At 44.4% G+C, this 13,524-nt stretch overlaps 1 protein-coding gene across 1 annotated transcript in view; it reads right to left on the reverse strand.

Moving 5' to 3' along the window:
- The window catches only part of NFIA (nuclear factor I/A), a gene marked incomplete at both ends in the record, with an annotated part of 125,853 nt that overhangs the window by 45,646 nt on the left and 66,683 nt on the right, over positions 1–13,524 (reverse strand). Inside the window, 2 exons of the mRNA XM_009697747.1 lie at positions 3,404–3,531; positions 6,050–6,167. Of these exons, the coding sequence (XP_009696049.1) occupies positions 3,404–3,531; positions 6,050–6,167 (246 nt within the window). The remainder of the gene's footprint in view (positions 1–3,403; positions 3,532–6,049; positions 6,168–13,524) is intronic.

Consider the following 13,524-nt stretch of genomic DNA (forward strand, 5'->3'; position numbering starts at 1 on the left):
GGACTTCGCTCTGTCTCTACATGTGCATAAGCATACGGGGGCTTCACAGCTGCTCCTGCGTTAGTCCCCACTTTTTCTCGTGTGCACACCTCAGAATTAAGCAAATGCAACGCACACAGACAGAATATTCATCCTCTCACTCCCATAAACCTGTCAAGGCATATAGGCCAAGAAACTATCTCCGCATAAATCTAAATCTCCTGTGAGGAAGCAATCTACTCAAAGGCAATAAAGCCAAAGGATATATTATTATCTTTGGTGTGGATCCTACTGGGCTGGGAGGTTGGCCGCTGGCTCTGCTCTGAACTTTCCTTCCCAGCCAGAACAACCATCCCACAGACAAGTCTAAGCTTCCTTTTCTTGGTCTGATTTCCTCCTCCCGTTGTTTGGCCGGTAACCCAAAGGACAGGGTTTAATTATGGAGTTTGGAAACCTGGCTTACGTTACTCTGCCAGCACAGGATAAAACTTCAGCCTGCCTTCTGAACCAGCATCATTCTGCACCATTGATACCTGCATTATCCCACGCAGCATAAAATGAACCACATGGAAGAAATGCCAAGTCAAACAAAAAGATGGTTTTAGTCTTTAAACTTCTACTGTGAATTTCACTGAGAAAACACCACAACACTGAAGCTCAGAGATTACTGTATGTTAAAACTGTGCCATCATTTTGACTGTAGATTAAACAAACGGCAAGGCCTTTTTCTGGAAAGGAGAGACATCGGAAAGGATGGATCTGAAACAGGTCCAGGCTCCAAAGCTCCCCTCTCAAAAGAGGAACGCTGCAGCAAGCCACTGGGTAATACCGGATGTTAACATCATTTGTACGGCTTTCAGATGACCAATATATTTTCTAGGCAGATGCCCCACTGAAGACTCATACAACATTTTACTCTTCTGGAGATAAAGCACCCATGTCAAATACAAAGGGCCAGACGTTCACATCAGACCCACGTGTGATTTCTGAGGTAAGGCAGGGCACTATGCACAGCTCACAGCAGGATCTGTCCCTCGGGCTTTAGCACCTTGTGCCAGTGACATAGCACTGTTGCCCTGGCATGAAAGGACATTTCAGTACTGTTTTGTCCTTCACCATTGATGAGTTGTGGCTCTTTAGGTAATCTCTCTGCCAGCCGTGCTCTTGCAGTGACCCTGTTTTACAGAGAAGCTGAGGCAATGAATTCAGGACAGGCTGCTGGAAAGCCACAGCAGAAGTATTGGGGTGGGGCTGCATGGATATAGCATAAAGATGGTTTGAAAGTGCATCCCATGCAGGCAGGATAAAGCTCTTTTTCTTCGTAGCTGTGACAGTGATAGATAGCTTGGTGAATCTGAGCTATATCTAGTTGGTACCTGGCTTGAGTCCCTGATGTTGCAAGGTGATTTTCTGCCATTTTACAGGCAAGACTAAGCAGAATCTGGGATTTTTCTGTACTAAGCGAGGAAGGTCATGAGGAAGGAAGAACCTTCTTTTCTCTGACTTGTTCTGGCCTTTCTGAGCACCTCAGGAAGTTTGACATGGGCAGTTGTGCTTCTTCATGATGGGCACTCGGTGGTGCCAAGAGAGGCAGAGGTGCTTTGGAGGCGTAAGTCTTTAGGTGCTTCTCTTGTCCAGCTCAGCAGCTCAGTGCCACCATCTAGTCAGGACTTGGATGAGACAGAGGTAATGATCACATGTGGGGAAAACCACCAGAAATGACAGCAAAATTAATAGCCAACCTCTGGCTGTTGCACAAATGGAGAACATTTGTCATTAACAAAGAGTACCCCAAACTTTGGGGGGAGTTAGCCCCCAGTCTGACAATGATGTAGAAGCAGTGACCCAGTCAGCTTTTAGCCATCTGTGTCTGCAGAGGAGGTTGTGTTCTCTCCCTTTCAATGGGCGCTGAGCTTTTGTTCGTGTTTTTGCCACTCCATGAGCAGACTAGTTTAGTACAAGGTGAAGCTCTGCCTTACATCATCTGGAGCTGATGGAGGAAACAGTCCCTAGTGTCTACTGAGCAGGACACCTCACTGAAAACACCAGAGCCCTGGGGACAGCGGCGGCAAGGCAGTCACGGGGAGCCTGGCACTTGTCTGTCGGCAGGTCCACCCTCTCCTCCTGCCAAAGTGCCACATCTGCAGTCAATAAGGGCCCACAAGCTGGCTCCTCCTCATTAGAGGAGAGAGGGCAGCTGGCAGGGGATCCTCCAAGGGCTCCCAGGCACGGGAATCAGTCCCCTCCCAGTCTGGAATAGCCCAAATTTGGTGACTTTCTGGGCATGCTGTAAAGGACAGCTGTTTGACAGGGTCTCCAGAGAAAGCTGTGGGTATGTTTCCTACATGATGAAGGATATAGGTGGCTGGCCAAGTGCCCACAGAACTGATTTTAATGCTGTTCAGGTTGAATTTACTTTTCTGTGCTGTATAGTTCATTATACACAGTGCCCTGGACAAGCATATCTTGTTTCAAAACAAACCAAAACCATACTATTTTAAATCCAAACAAATGAGAAATAAAAAAAAAAATACATATTGCAAAAGATCCTTTGGGCTGTTTAGAGGGCCTTCTCAAACATTGGGAGGCTGAAGATGAAAGCACTGCTTGCCTTCCTCTAACAAATCAGACTTCTCTTATTTTTATTAGCAGTAAACACTTGATTACTTAGCTGTAAGCAAAATTGAGGCATTAACTTCACCTATGCACGTAGCACTGACACAGAAAAATATTTCCAATAGTATTAAGCACCCAGATGATCTCAGGATAAGTGATCAATGGACAGTTAAGTATGTAACATAACATAACCCAAAAGATGATCAACAAGAAAGATCACACACAAAAATTGACTGAGAAAAGGCAGAAAAGCTGCTTCCTAAACCTTATGAGGGGTAACGCCCAGTGGTGTCTATTTTGATAGGAAGCCTCCAATCACACTTCATAGTATTACAGATTAATAAAACAACTCCTTCTGTAAGTCTCTTAAAAGTGATTACTAAGTGAGCTTAAGTGTTGTATAATGCTTGAAAAGTCCTTCTACCTTATATATGTTTAGGGATATTTATTTAAACAGTGTAACTGTAGGGCACAGCCCAGACAGGTACTGCTTTTTGCTACGCAATTGTTGCTGCTATTCCAGAATTGAATCTGGACATTTTGATCAAAAAAGAGTGCCTATCTTTTGCCGCATTATTTAAATACTTCAGATATTTGGCCAAAATACAGAAGTGACACACTACAGAAACATTCACAGCTGCAGGAGCAATAAAACCACTACGATATTTTCATTAGACTGACCTTCTCTCAGAAGAAGTTACAAGATGTTTAGCATGGATCACCTTTCTATACAGCATTCAGTGTATCCTGATAACAACACAGAGCAAGTGGAGATCATGTTCTCGGGCTCCTGAAAGCCATGGCTTACCTGGCTCCACTTCATGCCATCCACTTGACTGGCTGCCACTTCCTGGAGAGCGCCCTTGGCTTGTATAAAACGGCTCCTCACCAGGACTGTCCATCTCATCCTCCACAGACTTGAGACGTTTTGTAGAGCTGAGAAAGTAAAAACACATAATAAATACTATATGCATGGAAAGGAACACAGGCACTTCTGTTGGGACGTATCTTGCTAGCCCTGCTTGGGACTAACTTGGTTATGGAAACTATAACAGATTTAGGGCCATGAGAAGGGGAAGGTACAAGTCCTGCACAGCCATCCTGCCTGCCCAGCCTCTCAGCATCCACTTTTTGTTTCTGATTTGCTTCATTGCCAATGACTAAGGTTCAGTGAGATACAAAACGACCTCTCACAGAGTCCAGACTGAAACCCTAAACATGCTTTAGTTTAACTAGAAGATGGTTTAATGTTTAGGCTTTTACAGATCAAAAAGTAGGACATTTTTCAAAGCACACAGAGATCAATAAAAAGGCAAGAATTGAATTTGTATTGTGTGATTTTTGCAATTTGAATGAATGTGGTAATGACACACAAACTGTCAGATTTTTCCACAGCTTATTCTGAAAGACAAATTCTTTATCAGTCCAAACTTATATTCTCAATCTCTTAACCACAGCCATTACATTAACCCAGACTTCAGTCCTATACGAAGAAGCATAGACAAGTGATCGATGGAAGAATCCATTCTTGGTTCAAATGTTCACGTTATCCTACAAGTATAAGCATTTCACTCTGCAACTGTATGCCACCAAGCATAAAAAGCCCCCAACGGGAATCTCTGGCCAGTGTCAGTACTACAGGATTCCCTTGTGATACAGCACACCTCCCTCACCAAAGGCTCAGGAGACAGAAGAGCCCTTTCAGCCGTCTCTGGTGGCCAGTGACTCAGACTCCGATAGTTCTGCAGGGAGAGGATCCCAAAGCCAAAGACACTCAGCTTGGCTCTGTTTTCTATAATGAGTTGTACAGACTGCGTGGGGACGTTACCGAGAATTTATCTTCTAAGTACTTTTCCAAGGCTGGGTCAGCTCGCTTTTTTCATCAAATCTGTATTCTATTAAGACTTAAGGCGTTCAAGAACAGGCTCCTCTGTGTAGGGGGAACATATTTAACAGACATAAAATATTCCACTGCAATTTCTGTTGGTTTAAAACTTGCAGCCTCTCTGCAGCTCCCCACCCGAAGCTCTGCACAGGTAGGAGCTGGCGGGTATGCAAAATCCGTTGTGAGAAACAGGAAGAATAAGTCTTGCGGTATGCATGGAATGCAGGTTTGGCCATTCCTTAATTTAGAGAATTGTTATGTGTCAATAGGGGAAATTGTGTGCATACAATATAATTACCACCTGATAATTCTGCTGAGTCTGTGTATTTAAGGAATATTTTTTTTTTCTGACTGGGAACAGCCTAATGAGAGGAAAACAAACATATTACCAAGTTATTAACTACCCATGCTGTTTATAATTAGCTCTTTATCAGTGGTAGCTATTTGCAGAAGAATAGAAGAGCAACAACTGAGCTCTTAAGTAACATTAATAACCTCACTTTCTTGCTTCTGGAGTCACAAGTAAATTCTACCTGAGCATGGTGCTAATGATGAGCACTGTAGGGTACGCAGCTAACACGCAAAAAAGAAAGAGTGCAAGGTTTTTAATTGATGTGTAATGGGAATTGTAGTCACCGAACTTCATAATGTGCACACTAAGTGCAAGATGTAAAATGTTCTTCCAATCACTGCAAACTGTAAGAAGTTATTGCTAAGAGCCTCTCTTTAAAGATTTTTTTTTAAATAAAACCAGAAGCTATATTCAAACTATAGAGACTTTTTCCATGTGTACTTGCCTACTGCAAAGCTAGTGGCACTGCAGACTCAGATAGAAAGTAAAAGAACCCTGGGCTGAAGTTAGACTTTCCTGTCATGTCTTTGAAATAAGTGATCTATTTTGGCTGTGGAGGGAAAAAAAATTGATCTGGTTCCCTAACAGTGTTCAAGACTACTAGAGTGACTGGGCTTGTTTATAAATCTAATCTCATGGATGGTTAAAGTGAAAGGTAAAAAATAAAAAATATCCTCTTTTGGTAGTTGGCATCTAAGCCAAAATCAAAATCAGCCTGGCTAGTCAGCTGCATTAACAATTCCGTTTTCCAAAGGCTGAGTCACAAATTTCTAAATGCTGTATGAAAACTAGAGTGCATTATAGGCCAAGGTCCTAAAACAATGTTGGCCTCACAGATAACACTTTTTACAATAACGAATGCATGTAAGTATCTTAAGACTTTCCTGCTAGGACAAAGTGGCACATTTCAATATGCTCCAAATTCTCTTCTGCCACAAGTCAAACTCCAACAATGCCAGTGGAACAACTCCTGATACGCCGAGATACAAGCCAGAAGCTATACAAGTCAATGCAGCAGTTTTTCTTCAAAGCTTGTACATATAAAAAGAACTTTAACAGCAATCTAGTTGAACATTCAGCTCCGTGAATCTGAAACAGCTCCACATCTTGAGGCCCCCAAACAGCTTGTCAAAGAATTTAATGGTTACTTTCCCAGATGAGTAATGATGCTGGCTTGGGTTTCCAAGTAACCTGGTAGTAGGCAGAGATTAAATTACCTGGTAGAGGATGTGCTAGGTAAAGACCTCCTCATTGCTCCTGGGCTCATGCTGTAGTATGAAGAACTTTCCAAATCTGAGAGGGAGAAATTAGGGCCTGTTCCTGCAGCTATTGGTGCTGGGGAAACAAAAGAGATTGCAGTCAGTAAGTCATGTGAATAAGGCACAAATTGCACTTCAAAATCACTTTCTTCTTCCTCATGAGTGTCTTCAGTTTCACGATGAGAACAGGTGGGACGTGGAAATTAGGAAATGTTAATGGTAACTGGCATTGCAATCAAGAAGATATAAATTTTATCAAGAATACAATGTTCCATGACACAGACTCTTTCTTACATTCCTCCAAAGGTATTCTTTTTTTTTTAAAAATGAAACAATTACGGCAAGACTTTCTTTAAGCACTGCTTTTCTATTAATATCATTCTAACATTTAATGAAATGTGTTGCTTTTCCTTTTAGGACAACATTGCATCTATTGGCATAGTTACAAATAGGCTGCATCATCCCTGTAGTGTGCTTGGCATAATCTATAAGCATTATAGGCAGGGAAATACACACCTCAGGACCTTTCGTATATACGTGATGTACATACACAAGCACAGAGGTTACAAATGCTCCTTGGAGAAAGCAGAAAAGCAGATGAGAAACCTGAGTTCTTTTCTGCCTGCGAACATCTGAGTTTTCCTCCGGCCTCTCCTCCAGCTAAATCAGAGCTAGAGACATATGACTCTCAAAAACTTTTATCCAGCAGTTAGCTCCCACTGTTCACCTCCCATTACCTTATCCAGAACCTAAGTTTTACTGTAAGGGAGATGAATACCTTTAATTTCCATGTCCTAGAGCCTTGGTTTTACATTAAAACATAATGAATTCCTACACACCCTGAAGTCGGCAAGCCTATGAACTCCACGTACCGTATTTTTCTGGGAACAGAAAAGGAACAGAGCGGTTTAATGTTAAAGTCAACAGCTAATGCATTTCACGAAGAAATGCCACTGTACAGCAAACGGTACCATATCCACTGTCGCTGTTCCAGTGCTATTTACAGGACAATACAACTTTGAGGGATGACAATTACAGATCATGATTTTCTCTCACACTTCCGAGACATCTGAAAAAGGATGTACTGCACAATAACATGCACAAGCTTGGCCTGGAACGTATTGTCCGAGAGCCCCGATTCATAGCAACAAACGCGAAGCAGTCTCAATGCCACACAAGGATGCTGAGCCAAGTTTTATCTTTGGTCTGAGAATCTGGCCCATTTTCAAACATGAAAAAATCTTTCAGTCCGACGGGGCAGGAGTGAGGAAATGAAGGCAGGATAGCTCCTATCACCCAGCTAACATGTCTGGGCTGAAACGCAGGCTTCTGGGAGTGCTGCCATTGACTGTAATGGGGCCAGTATTTCACCCCAAGACTTAAGGAGCTCACGACGTCAGATTTGACAGAGCAATAATGTAGCTTTGCAGCTGCCTCATCATCCCCACAAGACAATTAAGTTGTTGTTTGGCAAGTATCTTTTAAGAACGTCATTGAGACAGAAAGGGAACAGCCTGGATAGCCATGGACTTTTAAAAAAGCATGGGTCGGAAAATAGACAATGCCATTAAAACTTGAGAAAATCTGGAATGATCATTAAAAGGAATGAAGTTGGGAAGTAATTTATGACAAGAACACTCAAATCCTTTGTTATCTTCTCTTAACTATCATACGCTTCCTGCACACTGGGTATGCGAGAGGGTGTGTTAACAGAAAGAAAGAAAAATTAAGCATAGTAAAATTAACTCGTTTTATCATTTTGTGCTTTCTGCAACAGTTTCCTGACAGCAGCTACAAGAGGCTGTAAAACTGATGAATTTGCATGGAAAAAGAAACCGGTGTAAGTAATTTGTGTAAAAGGTAACACGGACATGGACTGCTATAATTCAGATACCCTGCAGATAGCAGACTGCTGCAGTGTGAGCAGTTATGGGTTAGAAAAATGACCACACTGCAGTCAGTCTGACTTGAATGGAAATCAATCATAAAGGTACTCTCTGCAGCATCTACTCCACAGTTTTCAGCAACTTCCTTGCCAAACACATTTGTGCTCTGTAAACCCTTTGCTGATCAATTCCTCTGCACCCTACACCTACCAACGCCTAACTTACAGGTTAAGCATGCTATTTTCCAAACAGGAACATAAAAAGGCAAGCACTAAATTAAAGGACTGTTTCTTTCTGAGGCACGATGAATTTCCTAGGCATCGCAAGATTTATGAAACAGTTTTATTCCAAACAGATATAGAAGAAAAACTGGCACGTGGATAAAGCTTCACTTCTTCCTCTCACCTCCCTCTCTTTATTGCTCTTTCCCCAGATCCTGGACATTTCTGTTCCAACCCTTGAATTGGCCCTATAGGAAAATGAAATGTACCTCCAGAGCAGGGGTGCAGAGCAGGGGTGGGGTAGGAACAACGTATTGCTAACGCTGTGTAAACTCAGCACAAAGTAGAAAGGGCTAATCACACAGTAATTTCCGCCTGGGTAGCAAACATGAAGGATGCTTGCTTTGTCACAGGCCAAACCACCTTGCCACATTCAAGAGCCTGTTTGCAATCCGAGGGTTAAAGAACAAACCCAACCTCTAACATACACCAACAGATCTCAGCAGCAGAGGTTGAAGTGCCTGGCTGGCCTACGGCAGCGAGTACCTAAAACCCCTTGGCAGTCCTTACACAGGAGCCGCGGTCCTGCCACAACCAGCTCGAGGTCTCCGGCCCTAAAAGTGCTGTGGCAAACGTTGCACAGGGCTAAGCTGTTCTGAAATCCTTTCTCCTGCCTGCCTGACAGGCACATATTCGGTGTCTCTCTTTCAGCAAAGAGTATTTGTACCTTTGCTCGCAGTTACCCCATTTACTAGCATAAAACACAGCAACGTGCCGATGTGTAGAGCCCACCCTGAGACCGTCAGGAAAAGGTTAATGTTTTTCATCCGCATGGCGGAAGGTCGCTTCCTCTTCCCGGCTGGAATTTGGTTGAAGCCGTGTGTGCTTTCTGTCTCTGCTTCAGCCGCGGCGGGGCTGAGCCACACCTTGTACCTCCTGCGCCGGGCTGCAGCTGCGGGGAGCTCGCTGCCTGGCATTGGCCTCCCCTAAGTCACCCGTGTGTTTTGCGGTGCAACGTGCCACGAGAGTGGGCATGGTGCAGGTTGCCCAGCCAGGAGACATCCGAGCCTGCTCCAAATGGCTTTTCACACTGCCTTTGTGGATTGCCCACCTCGCGCAGGCCCAGAAAGCTGATGGGAAGGGAACACTTGCATTTATTTGCAGGATTCCCTGCAAATGTTGCAGTTCTGGAGAGTAAGCAAAGGGAACAAAGTGGTGCAAACTGCGGCAAAACTCTGTCTAAATTAAGCCTCTGCATTGTAGCATCTGACAATCCACCATGCAACCTCCCTACACCCCTGTTCCTATGCCCCGGGAATACACTCTGGCCCCACACGCAGCAGCAGCGTGGTTGGGAAGCTCCGCTCCAGCACAGCCAGCTGTTACATGCTGCAGCCCGCAGAAACTCCGGGCAACGACACTAAAAACACATCATTCCCCAACCCCCAAGAAGTCCTCTGCAGTAAAGTGACCTTCTGATAACTCAGGAACATCTCCCAAACAGGAAAGGATGTCAGAAACTGCAGTTGCGACTCAAAACAGTAGTCTCCACCTACGTGCTGGCATCAAGATGTGATCTAACCCAGGGCTCCGACCTGGCGGGGGGTGAGGAGGAAGGACCCCTCTTCCCCTGACACCAAGCTGGCTGATGTGCGCAAGCTTTCTAAGCAAACAAACTGCTGCTGGCCTCAGTTCCCATTTCAGCTGCTGGCATCACAAAAAAAAATCCCTGTGCAGATGGGGCACCTTTCGCTGGCTCCGAGAGGCAGGAGAAGCTATTTTGTCCCAAAGCAGGAGGAGGAGGAAGGTGGGTGCCTCTGCCTGAGCACCAGCACTGTGCTACTCCCGGGGCCGTGGGGCAGCACTGCCCCTGCTGCCAGCCTGCTCCCTCCGCTGCCAGCTTGTTAGCTCAGATCTTCTCCCGAAACGTCAAGAAAAATAACAGAGAAATTAACAAAAAGCCCTCTGACTTAACCCAATTGGAATATTTATTTTGAAAAATTTATTAAATTACAGAACAGGAAACCCACTAAATAAAACCAGCCAGGCTGGCATTTGTCTTCCCTGGAATACGGCACTCTCTTTTAGTCATGTTAATATTTAGTTTCTCTTTACCCCATTTTTATGTATTTATTTTCACAAAGGGGTTGGGATGTGACTAAGATCATTACATGTGTAACGCTGCAGCAAAGTGATAATGTGTTTAAGGTTAAATGGGAGAAACATGACATTTGACTAATAAACTTTTTCCTGTGTTGTGACTCCATAAACAAAGGGAAACACACTGCGCCGCTGCTGCCGAGAGGAAAGGGGAGCTGGGTGGTTTTTTTTTTTGCAAGGCCTTTGTTTCATACACACTGTATCGTTAGATTCAAAGAGGTTTTGCCGAATACAACAGATATGAAATGTGTGATGTTCATTTTAAAATTACAAGTACAGCCTGCTATTGACCATCTAATTATGCTGAGTTCCATTTATAAACATAGCTAACCACTAAGTTTATAGAGACTTTTTGTGCTGCTTTAATAGGATATTGATCGAGAGCAAGGTTTGAGTGGACTGCCATTGAATTGTGTAATGGCATACAAAAGGCAAGGTCACGGCAACTGTTCACTCTATGCCTGCAGTCTATTTTTTATTATAATCTTTTTTTCTTCCTCGCATACCCAAACCCACACAGTGTGTTTTGGATAGCAGTGCTTTGCTAAGGAATATAGAGTATCTTTTTAAATGTTAATTTTCATGCTGCTGACTTTAACTACTTTCACTCCTGTAATGCTTAGTATAGCAGAAAACATACAGGCTGCTGTTTAGAGAGCGCTGTTTTATTACAGCCCGGCTTTCGCACACATGCTCTGCGTGGAGGAGAGCCTCTTCTCCTCTCCTGGGCTACGAGAAGACAGCAGCGTCCTCCCTGCCCCTTGCAGCCGCCTGCCTGGCCCAGACCCACGACAGGAGCTGGGGCACCCCACACCTTGCCATAGGCATCCAGTACGTGCTGGGGTTCGCAGGATTTTCCCTGCATTTTGTTTCGGCTGTACCTAGCCACTGGATGAAAGGCACGAGGAAGCTGTGTTTCCTCTGTCGTATCCACGCTCCGTGCCTGGCGCGGCGGCAATTACTTTCACTTCTAGCACTTGTCCGCCTGCCTCATGGCAAGGATAGCTTCAGCCCCTGCCTAAAGCTGCCGCTAACCAAGTCTGGCACCTGCCGCATCCACCAGCATTGGTGTTGCACGATCCCGAGCTTTCCAAAATGCCTTGGCCACAAAAGCACCTCTTACCTGTGGAATTAGTGTAACTGTTTCAAGGATAATTAGCTGGACCGCTTCTGTGTTTATACAGGAGCAGTAAGCAACTGCATGTACACTCGTGTGCTTGTGGTTTCACTGACTCATTAGAAGGATTAAAAGTCACCCCACTTGCTCCGTACAACTCCTTACTGCACACAGCTAACATCTTAAAACTCAAAGGGTGGCATTTTCAGTCCAGGGCGCAGTCAGAATTCCCTTGTTTATCAGCATGAAGAATGATGTCATTTTGACAAATAACACAGCACAAAACAAATATGTTTGATTTGGCTCTAGCGAATGTTCATAAATCCTAAATCTTTCCTCACATCCTGGGCAGTGCAGTTTATCTGGCTGCTTGAAGGACCTCCAAGGGAGGAGATCTTCCCAGCAGCTCTCCGCACAAGAGCAGACGCAAAGCCAAGAGGGGAAGAGCCTTCCCCGTGCCTCTCTCCCTGCTCCAGCCTGCCACGGCCTCCCAGCCTCGGCCAAGCCAACGGGACTGTACCCTCGGCAGTGGTTTGGCACCACAGCCACCCCTCTGCTGGCACCTTTTGCAGAGGGTATTCTCCAATGCCCTGCAGATAGCTGCACACGACGAGTATAATATTTTCCTAACAAGGGTGGAGAGGGAGAAGGTTTTGCTTGGCCGACAGCTGGCTGTCAGTTCACAAAACTCATACATCTCCAATGCTTCTGCTTCTGAGCCTTTTGTTGTCAGCCCAAACCTCTCTAAGATGGAAGAATGAAATTTCTGTTTTCTGAAGGGGTCTCCCCAGTATCTGGGGTGACAGACAACACTTAGAAAGGAGCTCGCACCCTTTGGCTGCTAGTAATGTAGGAGAACTGACAGCCTGGTCTGCAGCATCCATATCAGATGGGGTGGAGAGGAGTCTATCTGGTTTTCAGATGAACATTTATCATCTACTTTCTCTATTTTACTAGGCTCTGCAAGATTCAGTAGCTGGGTAGCATTCTGAAAGAAATAGGACTGAAGAAAGCAAGTTTCTGTTACCAAAAACAGTCTAGACTTGTTCAATAGCTCACAGAAACTGTGATGATCAGCACTGATAGGCAAGATAGATAATGGTAACAGCTGACCTTTCGCTTGATTAATTCGTTCCCCAAATTTGCATGACGGAGACAACTGCCTATTACTTGAGACTCCTTGTCATGTGGACCTCTGGGAACTTTACTAAATAAACCTGGCACATAATTGCTACCAACAATATTTCATAAGATTAATTTTAGATTAACAGCAGCCACAGGCCAGTTAAAACGGTGGGAAATCACTTATTTCTATCATCATATTATCAAAAGCAAGCATGGAAAGAAAAATGACAATAGGCGCACACAAAGATGAACCTCTTTGTAAAGCAAACACAGAGCACGCGCAGGAAGAGAGCAAAGACCAAACGTGAGGGCCCACCATGGATAGGCAGGCTTGTTCCTTCCCTAGCCATCGTGGCTTCTGAAGGAGCAATGACTTTTTAGAAAGTGAAAACAAGAGAATGGACTGAGGACATTTTGATTACTCAAGCTATAGACTGTTAATAGCTCCCGGTGAGTCTGGATGACGGCTGTTCATAAGCTGAGCTCCCCAGCATGAAAGTAACCCACGGACTGGTCTCAAATCAAGACACGGGAACAGGTACGCAACCCAGCAAGGGTCATATTGGAAAGCACACTCTTTAAAAGACCTTGCCTGCCAATTTAGGCAAATATGCAGCAATTACTTTGTTGCTCTGTTACGTTAAATAATTCCTTGAGTATGAGCATGCGAATTAATACTGACTTTGCTGGGAATTTTTGCTAGACTCTACACTAAACATATCCTACTGGGTAGCCACGATACGTCAGGCTGTGGGCTTCTCAGCCCTCATAAAGTAAACAAGGTTACGGCTGGTCAGTACATGTCTGGGGCATCTCCAAGGAAAATCCAGGGTGCTCTCAAAAGCAGTGTAGCTAAATCAGTTGCTGGCACTCTTCCCTCTGAGTCAGTTCTGAAGTGATATCCCGATATGCTTTGGGGACACT

Source organism: Cariama cristata, unplaced genomic scaffold (assembly GCF_000690535.1).
Source record: "Cariama cristata isolate BGI_N322 unplaced genomic scaffold, ASM69053v1 scaffold6083, whole genome shotgun sequence".
Lineage (NCBI taxonomy): Eukaryota > Metazoa > Chordata > Aves > Cariamiformes > Cariamidae > Cariama > Cariama cristata.